Genomic DNA, 15,384 nt, shown 5'->3' with positions numbered 1-15,384 from the left:
CGATGTCTAAGTAGATATCTGTCATTCTAGGTTTAATCCCTAGCACTACACACAAAAAGGAAAAAAAAGAAACCACAAAGCATTTCATATATATATATATATATATATATATATATATATATATATATATATATATACCCCTGGGTTGACCCTTACCCCACTCCCTCCTGACCTCTGCCAGCCCATTCCAAAACTGCCTAAAAATGATCTCTGGGGTCAGACCCATTATAAACATCCCAAATAATTGACCAATATGTTTTATAGACAACACTCTGAAAAGACATTACTATAGAACAGTTCAGTTTCCTACACATCTGAACCCTAGATGGAAGATGTCTTTCCCCAAAATGAAACGTTATATAGTTTTAAACTGTTACACACACATACACACACACATACACACACACACACACACACACACTTTAAAAAAACTGAAGAAAAAGGTTTTCCAGTAATTTAACAAAAGTTTAATATGTTTCTGACCCATAATATATGATAATACATAAGGACTTCAAAAGATAGATGCAATTTCATCAAACAATTTTAGTAATTTCATTAGTGTTATCTATTACAGGGATTATTTTTCCAATTTCGTGTTTTTTATGAGAACAGGCCAATTTTAGGGAAAATGGTAAAGCAGATAGAGCTAGTGAAAATTTTAATAAACACAGCTTTCTACTAGGTACTTAAGCCATATATTGGGAATCAATAAACTATCCATATTTAATGGCCTGGAAATTCCATGTCTGAGACTCAAGTCTTAAGAAATAACTTCAAGAAAAAAACAAAAAAAAAACCTAGTTTCTATAAAGATGTCAAATTTTAAAGTTTTGTTTGTTTTGGTTTTTTAATAAAGCAATGTGGAAGGTTTTAAAATATTGGCTGGTAACTGTTAAAAAGAAAACAATTGAAAGTTAGCAGAAGTGGTTAAGACGAAAGTATGCATACAAATTATTGACAGAAATCTCTTCAGATTTGTTTTTTTAAATGGGTCATGAAATCAACTTACGGCGCCTGTAATTATCTACTGAACACAGTCAGAACTACTGCGGTGGGAGGCTCCTGGTAAATATTAACATTGTTTCATGCAACTTATTTCCACATAAATGTGCATCTCTATTGATGGGTTATGGTTCTGTTGGTTTTGATGGTTTGAGTGTTTTGTTTTTTGGATAAGCTGCCTTGAAACTGGCTATGGCTTTTTTAAAAGGTTTTTAATTATTGTTTTGTTTTAAGAATTTGCGTTAGTGCCGAAATGAAAGTGTTCTGGTCTTCTTAAATAGTCTAGGCTTTCTCTAAAGGACGTGTCATTTTGATTAATAAAATCTAACTTGAGCGAGGAGGCACACACCTCTAATCACAGCACTCAAGCAGGTGACAGGCAGAAGGATCAGAAATTATGGGACGGCCTGTGCTATTTAGGGATTCTCAAACTTAGAAACAAAACCCACTAACTATTACAACTTAACCTGAGGAATGTAAGTGGAAGGGAAGCCAGGTGCTTTCAAGGACTATCTGAGGAAACAGGATCACAGAAGAGCATGTCTCTTGTAAGAACTCAGTCAAGTGGTAACAATACTCGGGGTGGAAGACAGAAAAGCCTCTGCCAAAATGCTGACATTGGGCAGAGGGCTTTTCTCTGTCATTCCACTACTTCCTGCTCTGTTTCTTGGGAGCATGAGAATAGAATGGTGAACCACACACAACCTGGTAGACGCTCTTGGGATTGCTGACTTTAGGAATGGCTCGGGGCTCCCTGCCACAGCTTTCTTCATCAGAGGACGTTCCAGAAGAGCAATCTGCAGTGGCCCTGTTAACTGCATAGCTGATGTGCTGAGCTAGTTCCCAGTTCTCCCATCTGCCTCTAAAAGAAGCAATTGTAAAGGGGTGCTTTTTTTCACCATACCTAAGTAGGAAAAGAAAATATTCATCAGAGACTCAACCTCCCACAAATACGATCTCTTTGTCTGGAGACACCATACGAACTTTAACTTTTAAAAAGCTATTTTAAAAGAGCCTGGCTCTTTTAGAAAGCAAACTGAAGGCCAATATACCCTGAAGCTACTAGGATGTTACAATTACTGAGCATATCCTGTAACAGCTATATCATTTAATTGGTCAGAAAAGGAAAACCCAAACCCAAACCAAAAAACAAGCCTTTCGGATCAATTAATGGACTGAATTGTCCTCCATGTTAGATGATTCCCCCACCTTCCTGGTGTTTCCTACGGTACTTGAAAGTTGTAAATGTGCAGTATGCAATAGGTTGTAATGACCCAAGTCACACTGCAAATCCACAGCCATGCCTTTGTGCTTACCAGTTCAACCATCCCTAATGGAAATGTGTATTGTCTAATAAAAGCTTGTATCGAAAACCAGGATCAAATAGTGTCCCAGTTGCTAAGCCAGTGCTCTGGGCACCACCTTTCACAAAGGTACATAGAGCTGACCAAACAACCCAAGTTCCCTAGGGGTCACCAAGCACACAAACCACGACATTACTCACCTACAGCACACCTCAAAGGGATCGACCCATATGGTCAACTCCTTTGGAAGTCCCAGGTGAAAAAAATTCACATTACTCTCAGAACAAGCCCTTTCTAAAATAGGGTCTTTATTCTCATTGTTGTTTATCCTGATACACCTGAGGAGGATATAGAGGAGGAAAAGGGTAAAGAAGGCATGTTGACAGGACCTTCAGCAGGAAATCACACATCATGGGTACAGCCCTTGCCTTACCCACATATTCTCCTCACCCTCCCCTCCCCTCTCTGCTTACAAATGGAAACAAAACTTCATTAACTTTTGCTACGGTGACTCCGAATGGGTGTCATAACATTAAAACACATTGTTAGATCACCAGATTTCACGGTCTATCTTTTATGGCAAACAGACGACAAAAATTGTGTAATGTACCTCACTTACAGGTCTTTAGTGTTCAACTATATCACACCTCTTTATTTTAAACCCATGTTCAAACAAATTAACAGGAGCTCATAAAGCATCCCTTACTTGGAGACAGACAAAAAATGTTGCATTTTCCTAGCAGAGTCTATCGCTGGCTGCTTGCTCCTTCCCCCAGGCCACACGAGCTCTCACCTAAAAGCCTGGCCCTTAGAAGGGCAGTCAGGGTGCCAATGACCTCGGTACTTTTCAAACAAGATGGTCATCAGCTTTAGTGCAAAGGCTTCTATCTGTTGTGCACTCAGTTTCTCGTGTTTTTTCACCAATCTTGTGACAAAAAAAACTGCTGTTGCAATTTCATCTCTCATGATTCCAAAGCAGTCTGTGTGGAGACCTGAAACCATGAAAGAAAGCAAGAAGGGATCACAGAGGGGTCAAGGTTCAGTTTATCAGCAATACATCAACGTGGGCTGCGGAATTTTATATGCTTTAAACTTAGATTTTGGTGGGGGGGGGTGAGTCCTCAGTGAACTAACACAACAACAAAACCAAACACCTATTCTTCAACCTTCCTGTTCTCACACTTTTCCAAAGGAAAAGCAATGTTTTTAAAAGTTTAAAACACTAAGCAATCAAGACACAACATAAGTACGAAGGTGCTAATGTGGACAGTAGGTTACACCAGCAGTCACTTTAAGGACGTACTTACAATGAGTCCAGGGTTCAGGGGACTGCAGTTGGAAAACGTGGCTTACAAAAGCTGCACACTAAAAGTTAAGATCAATAAAAAAAACACAGTACACTTGCCAGTAAAAATTTCTTTAGTTCCCCAAAAAGTGGGCCAGTGTTAGAAAGCCAACTATACTACTAGTTGTCAACTCTTGCTCACACCTGTTTGGTGAGGTTTGGGCTACTCCATATATGCCTGGCTGTCAACGCTGATTGGCAGCTCACCCCACACAGGTGCTCTCCATTGGAACCATCACATAGCTTTTCCCAGGACTCATCTGATTCCCCCATAGCAGATGTAGACTATTCTCTAAAGTATTTAAAGATATACCCACTCCATAGGTAGGGGTGTGTGTGTGTGTGTGTGTGTGTGTGTGTGTGTGTGTGTGTGTGTGTGTGTGTGTGTGTGTGTGTGTGTGTGTATGTATGTATGTATGTATGTATGTGTATGTATGTGTGTATGTATGTATGTATGTATGTATGTATGTATGTGTAAAACACCCGGCGGTGGTGGCGCACGCCTTTAATCCCAGCACTTGGGAGGCAGAGCCAGGCGGATCTCTGTGAGTTCAAGACCAGCCTGGTCTACAGAGTGAGTTCCAGGAAAGGCGCAAAGCTACACAGAGAAACCCTGTCTCGAAAAACCAAAAAAAAAAAAAACAAAAAACAAAAAACACCCGCAATTAGTGACCAGTTTCTTCCACAGTGAAAAAAAGCTGACTCTCTAACTAGGAAGCCTATTTCATATCCAAAAAGCTCCAAACAGCAGCCAGACCTTTTAAGGAGCCAACTCCACTTCTTTGCTGTTGTGCCTATACAACCCAGTCTTCCACACTGGAACTATAGAGATTACATGGAATCCTCCACCACGGGGTGGGTGGGGGTGGAGGGATAATCTAAATATTAGCTAGTTGGCCTCACAAGTCTTCTCACTTGAGAGGCTAGTTTCCCAGCTTGTTGGCAGCTGTCCTCTGGCTACAGTGCTCAGACACTGCAGTGTGGCAAGCTCACGTCTGGATGAGCGTCACAGTGTGGGACAGACTCCCATCCTCCTGTAAAGTATTCACTGACAGTGCTCCAGGTGTGCCAACTGATAAGCACTAGAGCGGGACTGCCACCTCCCTTGCCCTGAACACAGTCCTTGGCTGTAGCATCGCAGTGTCGGGTGGCCTCCCCTTGTCCGCACCAACAGCACATCACCGCCTCACACTGAATTTGCAAGCACTGTTTGTCATGGAGGCTGCCGGTTTTGTCACATCTTTCTCAGTCAGCATGGCAAAATGTTTAAGGGCTCTGTGAATTTGCTATTCAGCAGCTCACAATCTGTTAACTGAGTGGGGTCATGAACACCTGGAATTGCAGCTCTCAAGAAGGCTGGGAGTGGAGGAGCTTGAGTTCAGGAGGCACCTGGGCTACATAAGGAGTTCTAGGACGGGCTTTGTCTCAAAAACAGAACAAAAAGAACACAAGAAAGGAAACAACACAAAACAAAACCCTCGCTATCTGCATAATCTCGGCAACAGGTTTCAGATTTTCATAACTTGCAGCTTCCGGTCAGTGAATGCAATTTCACAGGGTTGTTATCAAGATTACAGTGGATAATTAGTACACCTGGCCATAAGCTGCAGGAAAGTAGTACAGAAGAACAGTTAAAAAGAAAGGACACAGCAGCTAGAAAGTCAGTATTGTGGGTTTGAATGGCAGCCCTCCATCTTATTAGGAATTTAGCAAAGTTCCACAGGCTTTCTAACCTTCCTGACCTCTGAAAAGAATAAAGTGGGTGAAAAACTAGACTGCTGGCTCCACACTAATCCATCACCCCGAAATGGATCCCAGCTCAACCCAGGGCTTGACCTTAGCAAGGGATCCCACCACTCTGTCCCTCCATTTCCTCACAGACACAAAGGAGAAAATGACAGTGCACAGTCTGCAGGGTTATTGTGAGAATTAGGGTGAAACGCTTAGAAGGATAGCTGGAACTCAGGACACGCTCCATAAATGTTAACTATTGTTGCTTCTGCTAGCAACTTGACTATGGTCTTACAGGGATCTTGCCAAGGTTAAATTATAAAACTATGCACAAAGTATTTCATAGACCACCTGGCATAAAGTAAGTCCTCAATGTGACTGTCTTACTAACAAATACAAATGATCTTATACTTTTTTTTCTAAGTCAATTTTAATGTTGCATTGGTTAGGTAGAACAGAAAACTACACATTGCAGCTATACTATCATATTTCACTGTGTTGTTTAACTGATTTATTTGAAGTGTGAAGTGGAACCCAGGGCCACATGCATGCTAGGCAAATACTCAACCAATGAGCCACATTTCCTGTGCATGTGTTAAATTTGGGTCATTGCTACAGTGAATGAAAATTTTGTTGTTTCGTCAATTATCTCTTTTGGTTTTTCTGACATTTGTGTATTTAATAAAAATACCATCTGTGCCTTCCAAGATACAAGTTGGACAGGATGAAGACCAAGCAAAGGCTTTGACGGCACCTTAAGCATTACCTTTCAATTGCCTTTCCTTCTCTTCAACCAATTGATTCTGTCATATACAGTGAAAAGAATCAGTGGTAAAATGAAGAGCTCACAGGTTACTTTTCAAATCCATCAACATTTTCTTGATCTGCTAAGAGAGTAGTACTATCATAAAAGGAGAAAGGATTTTAACCAGACGTGGCCCTCTTGTTCCAAGTAATCCCAACTTTCACAACATATAGGAACCACCTGTTTGTTAAAAGTTGAGAGTTTTGCCCTGCTTGGGATCAAGCTAGCTGGTGCACAATTTAAGTTGCCTACCATCTTCCCTTTTCATGAAAACTGACCCCTTTGGTTCAATTTACAACTATGAAGGGCCACTGCATCTCTACTGTTTCCCCATAAGATAGGCCAAGGTCCCTGCCACAACTTGGTCACTGATGGCATCTCCCTCCACCCAATTCTGTATTTTTCACTTCCTCAAAGCCTCCTACCTACAACTCCCAACTCAGAGTCCGTTTTAAAGGATTCAGTCTTGGACATTTGGTACTAGGCATGTTCTGAAAAAGCAGAGTATAAAGTGCAATTTGAGTCTATATACTCACTTCCTGGCTGAAATAAATAACTCATAACTAGCGGTAGTAGAATATGGGTCTGGACAGCTCCTGGCTTGTTGGAGTGACATGAGTGTCAAAACTCAGCAGTGGTGGACTAAGACATAATACAGATGTTAGAGACTGTCCTAGACATTAAACATCCTTGAGGCATAAGAGATATGAAAATATAAATAGTATAAGGACCACTGAGCTAGATAAGGACCACTGAAATAGATAGCTGAGTTATCTAAGAGTGACCATCTAAGATCAACTTCAGGTTAATTCAGTTCATTTCAGTATTTCTATGTGTCCTGTGTCCAGAACATAGGAAAGCAAATGAAAGTGAAACTAGGCTTGAACGATCTCTCCTCTCAGCCTCAGCCATCAATGATGTGTTTCTCATTCTTTGCTCATGAAAGAGGTAACCAAACTGCTGTGCTTTGGAATCACCTCAACAATCCTGAAGGCTGCCTCCTATCCTCTGACACACCACGGTTGAGCTACAAATAAGTGAAACCTACACAACGACGTCTTTATTTAATTTAGAGAATACTTTATTAGTTTCTGCAATAAAACTACATAGATAAGACCTTTCATATTTGATACAGTGTGTTACCCCTGTACAAATGGAAAAAATAAATTTAATGTTTCTCCACCAATATGGCTGTTAATATCTGTAAACACCAACTCAACATGGTAAAGTGGGACACTTTTTTCCAAAGCTGACAACATAGCTAAAGTTCCAAAAATTCCAAACATACACACACACACACACACACACACACACACACACACACACACACACCGCCAATAGCAGCAGACTGTCATGCATCAGTAGCAGCAACTGCTCTTCCAGGTTCTTCAGTCAATTGAATGAAATTGTAGAAATGTCAGCACTCAATATCAAGATTTTTAAAAGCTCCCCAACTGGTTTAATGTGCAGCACAGGAAAAAGTCATTAACACAAATCTCACCTTGCTATCAATGAGATTTTTAAATCATATTGCTTATTTAATTATTCTCATCTTCTTTTGCCATTTTCCAGGCTAACTTTTTCAAAGAGTGTTTTTAAATGTGTTAAAACTAAAAATTCAGACTCACTGCATATTGCTGAAATAGAACTTGCTTTTGAACTCAAGGCAACATAGACATTAGCAAACACATTCTTTTTCTTTGAAAATGCCTGCTGTTTACATTATTAAATTAATGGTGCCAGGTGTTTAATAATTCTTTTATGATTTCACCTTTCCAGATGACATACTGCTCAGCTACCCTGAGTTGGTGAGGCTCATTCACTGATGAGGTTTTGAATCTTCCCCTAGCATTATTTTCTACAACAGGTCCAAGCAGGCCTTGGAAAGCATGAATAGAACCATATAATAAGAATGTACTTAAATTTCAGGAAAGAACAATCAAACAGAGAGTAAACATCATGCAAAACTTCCTTCAGTTGCTTATGACTTAATCACCTGATCTCAGTTGTCTCCTTCCCATGAATGACATCTACCCCTTCTGCTTTACTGACATCGATTTCCTGCTCACCGGCCACTAACATTAGACATTGCTGTGTGCTCAGTGAGTGTGTCAAACAAAACACAAAACTCAAACTTCGCTTTCAAGAGATTTATAATCCAGAGAAGGAAAACAAACATACGCACACGCTATTGTTTGAATACAGTATTTTAAAGATGGGATACTCACAAAATGGCTCCAAGTTCTTAGTAGCCAAGAGAATATAGAAACAAGCAGTTCAGCGGGATGGTCAGGGCAAAACAAAACAAATACTGATCCGTTAAGTTTAAAACCGAATTTCCAGTGACAACTAAATGTCCAGTACTAAATGTCTATTGAAAGGATATGAGGGGGATAACAACACGGCTCAGTAAGTAAGGGTGCTGGGCACCAAGACTGATGACCTGAGTTTAGTCATCGACCCTAAGTTGTCCTCTGACCTCCATATGGGTGGTCACACATATAAATAAATGTAATTTTAAGTAATTTTATAAAGAAGGGATATAAGAACTTAGATCCAACATAGACCAGCCTAAGCAAGCCTCTTAATTCATTGTTTGCTTGTTCAGTTTTGTGATTTTGTTTGTTTGGTTTTTAGATAGTCTCATTAGGTAGCCCTGATTGGTTTAGCGATCACTATGCAGATCAGGCTAGCCTCAAATTGTGCAGTCTTCCAGTCTTTAGCATTCCAAGTGCTGGGACAACAGGCATGTACCACCATGCCCAGTTTTAACCTCACTTAGCTAGAAAATGCTAAAATTTAAAAGACAAAAAACATTTTTCCACTGATCATGTGTAATGTCTAAAGTTCCCATTACAAGACATCTATTCCCTTACTTAAGATATTGTCTTTTAAGGAATTCTTTAAAAAAAAAAAATCAGATGAGTTCTCCGTAGAACAAAATCGTGGTGTTTTGTCTGCAGAGGTTTGGGTAAGGAGGCTAAGCCTGGGTAAGGTGCCACAGAAAATGGGGAAAAGAAGGCTCCAGACCATTTGAATGAGGAAGATCAGAAAGAAAAGGTGGTATGAAAGATACATTTTCCTTTCTATTATGCCTGTGATAATGGTATAGAGCATGAAAATGGTCTTATGCAAGGAAGTTTCCAAAAACTCAATTTCTCCATATTAAAATATGGAGTTCAACTTGATTGATAAGACAAGGTATAGTCAAGACCCAAAAAGCATGAATTAAAAATACGAAATAGCTTAGTAGTTAAGAGTACTTGCTGCTCTTGCAGAGGACCCAAGTTCAATTCCCAGCACCCTGCTGTTGGCAGCTCACAATCGCCTGTAACTCCAGCTCCAAGAGATCTAATACCATCTTCTGACCTTCTGGAGCACCTGAACGTGTGTGGCATTTACTCACATAGCACACATATACATACACATTAATCAAAATAATTTAAAAAATCTTAAATTAAGAAGTGAAGTATGATTCAGTCCTATATTTGTCTTCTTGATTTTAAACTATTTATAAAATTAATTTATTTATGATTATAGCAGTTTAAGACAAGGATATTAACTTGCTATAATTACTAAAGCATATGGTACAAATCAACGGGTTTCACCTTCCCATACCCAATAAACCCCTTTCTTTTTTAATTGCCATGTGTGATAGAAACATGTGATACTTATCTTTCTGTGTCTAACTTACTTCACTTAATATGATATTCCCAGTTTCCATCCATTTCCCTGCAAATGCTATGATTTCATTCTCTGTGGCTAACTACTACTCCTGTATATACAACATATTTTATTTATCCACTCATCCATTGATGGGCACATGGGTTTATTGTGCATCTTGTCTATAATGTATAGCAACTCAGAAAATATGTGTATTCAGATATTTTACTTCAGAAAAGTAATTTCAAAAATACCTAAACTGAACATTAAACTTGATTGATTTATGAAGTAACAAATAGGATTATAATTAGCCCTACTTAATTTTTTTGAGACAAGGTCTCACTGGATAGTCCTAGATGGTCTGCAACCTACTATGTAGATCAGGCTGACCTGGAACTCACAGAGATCTGTCTGCCTCTGCCTCCTGAGTACTGAGATTCAAGGTGTGCACCACCATACCCATCTCCTACTTACTTTCTCTACCATTCATTCCTTAACTGTAGGTTATATTTCTAGGCTCACCTATTCATTTGCAAATGCATTTAACTGTTAATAAAAGTAGGGGAATATGGACATTTTAGCAAAAATTCACTGTCATTGGAAGCTTCTTTCGGCAACAGCATATGTACACCATTTCATAAAACACTGAGTGGACTCTATACCTTATATATAAACTCAATCTCATTGTGTCCAAACTGCAGTTAAAGACAATTACATTAATTGTTGAAACATAATTTTCAAGTTTTAAGTTAAAAACCAAGACAGTACAGTAAAAATAATTCAGAGTGTGAGAATATGTTTGTACACACAGTATACTAATGCAATAAATGTGTCTGTACATGTGACAACATTGTATACTGTCTTAATCAAATAACAAATTAAAAATAAAAAGTATAGGTGGTTGATATTTTCATTACTGGAAGATGCTAAATATCGACTGAATATATTGAGTTCAAAGAAAGAAGAGAAGAGGGGGAAGAATGAAGAGGAGAAAAGGCATGATGGACTAATTTCCCAGGGCTTTTAAAGCAGGGCTTTAAACAGGCTATAGATGAGCTAAGAGGGGAGAAGACAATACAAACTTAGCTAAATGTAAATATGATAAAATCCTTGAGATACGTGTTATGGGTTTAAAGGCAATGAAGAAGTGAGCTATATAATTGTTAAACTATATAAAAGTTCCATAGAGGAATCAAAAAGGCTTAAGTGCCAAAGGAGGACAGTACAAAGAAATGCAAAGCTAAGTGTACACAGAGTGAAGCCTATGAGGATGGCATAAAGTATTTTCATTCTTCTAAATAAATTAGTTGACAAAGTAGTTTCCTATTTTGGCTTCACAGAGTTAAGAATACATGCTAGACCTCTGAAGGAAAATAAACTCTCTTCAACAACACACCTAGACACCAGTTAGCTGTTCCGAAACCCCAAGCCAGGAGGAAATCTTTCACAAACCAGGAAATCTGCCTTACGTGACAGAATCCAATCTACAGCCAGGGAAATTAACCTGTCTACATACAGCCTAGAAAAGGTCACCTTATTTAGCATGTTCCTGGGTTCAATTCCAATAAAGAAGGAGGAGGAGGAGGAGGAGGAGGAGGAGGAGGAGGAGGAGGAGGAGGAGGAGGAGGAGAAGAAGAAGAAGAAGAAGAAGAAGAAGAAGAAGAAGAAGAAGAAGAAGAAGAAGAAGAAGAATGGCATTCCACCTACTTCATCCTTCCTATGTGAACCATGACAAGCAAGAATAAGCTGGCACACCCTTGGAGACTTCCTTCAACTCTGACTTTAGTATCCACAGTTTCAGAAAACTGCTAATCCCTCTTTATAATTCTGAGCTCTTTCCAGAGTTTCAGCTTAAATACTTAATTCAGGCTTGCTTAGACTCAAACTCATCATACACATCCTCTGACTATGTGTTTCCCTCAGCTCCTCAAATTCATCACTGATTTTTGGTAGCTGATTTGACAAATTGTGAATCAGCCACCAAACCCTGTGAAATTCCCTTCACAAAATCCCTCACTTCTCCCATATTTCCTCTATCACTCCATATCCATATTTCTTAAAAATCGTCTCCTCCACTGAATCTCAGCATCCTCTGTAATCTATGCTACCTTATCCTCCATTAAAACAACATGCACTTTGCATACATCAGAGGCTTTCCAGCCAGAAGAACGATGATATTCAAACTCCTTAGACTAATATTTCAAGTCTTCCAGGCCTACCTCTTACAATACTGGGGTTAACATCATTTTTTCTATGTAGCCCTCTCTTTGTTCCATATTTCGGTGCTTTTTCTTATATTTTCCCAAAATGTTGACAATAACAGAGACAGCACTAGAATTCAAGATTCCTTAAGCACTTATTAATCTACATTTTGACACTCAATATATTCCTTTGTGATATAAACGTATTATCTAGGCATTTTATACATTAATATAATATTAATTTTATATTAACATTATGATGTGTTAATATTATTAACATAATTTAACTCTCTTAATTATCTATGTAAACAGTCTACCCCTCCAATTAGACCACATCTCTGGAGACTATGTTCCCTAGAGATGGGAAATATATAAGAATTGCTCCAGCTGCTGAGTCACAGAGCTCCAGCAACCTTAATTAGGGAGCTAGTTTGTCAAATTGTTTCTGATTTGCCTAAAAGATAAATTAACATTTGATAGTTAAAGCTACACTATTGATTAATCAATAGATATAAACAAGAAGCTAATTAAGAACCTAGTGCTCTTCCTGATGGGAGTCCAATGAGATGGAACCAGAATCATGGAACTGCTGGGCAGTTCACCTTAGCTCAGATGAAAATCTCCTCTCGTAATTAAACAGATTCATTGATTTGTAGTTTTTCAAAGGCTAAATTGACTTCAATCCAGCCTTGCTTCAACTTTATAAACTAGTTCCTAAGTATACTATCATGAACATTAATATGGTCATCTGACATTTGATAGTCTTTGTCTACATAAAAAACAAAACATGGTTTTATTTCCTAGCAAAGACTATGCATTTTAAAAACAAGTTTTAAAAGAAGCTGCAAAAGACAATTACTTTCTAATTAGTGTCATTCTTCACTTCTTCCTCCAATAACCTTCAAAAGCTGTAGAAATAGCTGGCAATCGGGAGGTGATTTCAAGAAGATCATGAGCTCAAAGCCAGCCTAAGCTAATTGAGTCCCTGCCTAAAAATCAAACAAACAATAGCAAGTGTTTAGATGGTTTGTTGGTGTGTGCCAAAGGAGGAAGTCACCCCTCCCTCTCTAGCCCTCTATATAGGAGTAGTAAATTAAGCCAATATAAATTTGCCAGACTAATGTAGGAACTTCTTGTTTTTGATACTCTTCTTGGTTTCCTTACAGTCAGTAACCTCCTCATCTCCTCAAAGGTCCTTCCCCATCTCCCTGATCACCACAAGCCCAGAAATTAAAACAGTAAACAATTCCTCCTCTAGAAGCCTTCCTGGATTGGTCTAACCAAATGCAAACTCCTGTTTGGGTATTTTAACCACCACAAGCATTCTTACTTAGATTAAAACATGAGTCTCCCTGGTGTCTGGACATGCCCAGACATGACCCGCAGATGCAATGAGATCGTGGAGTTTCTCTAGTAACTGCAGGCCAAATCAACAGCAGCCCTAGGAACAATCCTTCTTTTCTGCTGCTGTTTTTCTAACAGAACTAGAGCACACACATTTTTGATCATCATTTTATTTGTTATCTTTGAAGAAAAAATTTTACAGTCTAAATTTCAAGACATCTCATGCAACTACAGCTTTGGATGACAGCAATCAAACTCAGGTAAGATATTTAAGATGCAATTGATAATCAGGGAAAAAAATCACATCAACTAGGTGGAAGCAGTAAGCATAGAGTAAAATTGAGCAAAATGTAAAGTAACTGATTTTGTAGTGACGTCCTCACGAAATTTATAACTCTTCATGTTGTTAGCGGGATGGAGGATAGTTCTGCTAGTTTTTTTTTTATTATTTGTGAACATTCAAATGACATTTTGTAGCATACAACATCGTGCCTTTCTCAAACACAGGACGAATGAATACAAAATAGAGTTATTTACAAACGATATCTTTCGCGTGTTAATTTTACAATTACCTGGCATTTTCTACTTCACTTTGACTCCTTTCACTTAAGTGTTCATGAAACAAACTACGCTTTTGGGGGAAAAAAAAATCTATCTTTTATTTTCAAAGGTAATGCTAAAATATACCCAAGTTTATGCTTAGGAAGTTCTTGAGTTTTAATGGTCTGTGTTAGGAATTTGTGTTGAATGTTCCTGATGACTAGCATGTATATGTTATTAGTGGCATCTATGAGACCATTTGCTGGGCTTAGAGATCAGTGTATAGCTAAGAAGTTTCCCTTTGTAGACTGTAAGGCTTTTTGGATCAACACAAATGGGTATCATTATACTGTGTACAGGAAGACCACAGTGTGGGGAGGCTGCTTCCTGTTGAATTCCACCAAGTTTGCAATCATAAGGTATTGTATATCCTCTCTGGACTCATCAATTAAAGGAAAAGAGAGGAAAGACTAACTTAAAGGACAGAAATATTAGTGAAGATGGCACAGAAATGCTGTCACTGCCCGCCCAGCGCCTCCTACTCCAGATACACAACACACACACACACACACATACACACACACACACACACACACACACACACACATTTTATCAGATGGGAAATAGAAAGAGCCAGGAAAATGAAACTGTTACAAGACATTGCTTCCGCAGATCTCACTCTTAATGTCCAAATCTACCCTTGCTTCAAGGATCTACTCAAAATCTCACCTCCTTTAAGACTGGTATCTGTCAGCTCTTCTTGACATCCCCCTATCCCCCACACCCCATCCCCGCGCACTTCTTCCTATTAGTAAAATCTATCAGTTTAGCAACTTCATACTACTGTCTGGAACAGTAAATAATGTGTGCTCATTTTGTGTTATCACCTCAACTGTCTTATGGACAGTAGAACCAATGCTCTTTAGGTGCTGAATATGTAACAGACATTTAAATAAAACAGGAACCCAACGTGGGAATGGTTTCCTCAAGGCTTACCATGAGAGCACAAAAACAGGGACTTTGGTGTTAAAGGGGCCACACTTTGACCACAAGGGGGTTGGTCCAATGTCTGACTAGAAGAGCGGCCCTCGCCTCACTGCATGGCCCTGTAAAAGGCAATCCTAAGAAAGAACTCAGGTATTGGCAAGGGCAATCCTGCAGGCAAGAGTACCCAGGCCTGCTCCTGCGGGAAGGCTCAAGCCTCCAGCTAAGGTTCCTGAGAAGCTGTTTCTAAGAATGGGCATGAGCACTGAGTGGGCTAGGGAGCTTCTTGGGCTATAGGGGAGGAGAGATGAATGTAGGTCTTTGCGCTTCCTACTACACCATGAAGATAAACTTCTCAAGAATCTGTGCCTCCATCTCCCGGGCCCCTTCCCAGGAGGCTCTTCAGGAGCCCGCCCATTGCCCCTTCTGGTAGCTTCTGCCTCCCCTCCCCCACTCGCCCCGCCC

The 15,384-nt window shown here is 39.3% G+C and overlaps 1 protein-coding gene across 3 annotated transcripts in view; it reads right to left on the bottom strand.

Moving 5' to 3' along the window:
• Btg4 (BTG anti-proliferation factor 4) overlaps nt 1–15,384 on the bottom strand; it is a 107,681-nt gene that overhangs the window by 1,111 nt on the left and 91,186 nt on the right. For 2 of the 3 annotated variants that reach the window (XM_059267872.1, XM_059267871.1), the window contains 3 exons: nt 3,100–3,298; nt 2,507–2,644; nt 1,708–1,906 (listed from right to left, as the gene is read on the bottom strand). In XM_059267872.1, the coding sequence (XP_059123855.1) occupies nt 1,708–1,906; nt 2,507–2,644; nt 3,100–3,272 (510 nt within the window). In that variant the 5' untranslated portion in view covers nt 3,273–3,298. Of the gene's footprint in view, nt 1–1,707; nt 1,907–2,506; nt 2,645–3,099; nt 3,299–12,910; nt 13,041–15,384 lie in introns of all 3 variants that reach the window. The other variant, XM_059267873.1, reaches the window with a different exon arrangement.

The sequence above is a fragment of the Peromyscus eremicus genome, chromosome 7 (assembly GCF_949786415.1).
Source record: "Peromyscus eremicus chromosome 7, PerEre_H2_v1, whole genome shotgun sequence".
NCBI classification, from domain to species: domain Eukaryota; kingdom Metazoa; phylum Chordata; class Mammalia; order Rodentia; family Cricetidae; genus Peromyscus; species Peromyscus eremicus.
This window is presented reverse-complemented; position numbering and strand designations above follow the sequence as displayed.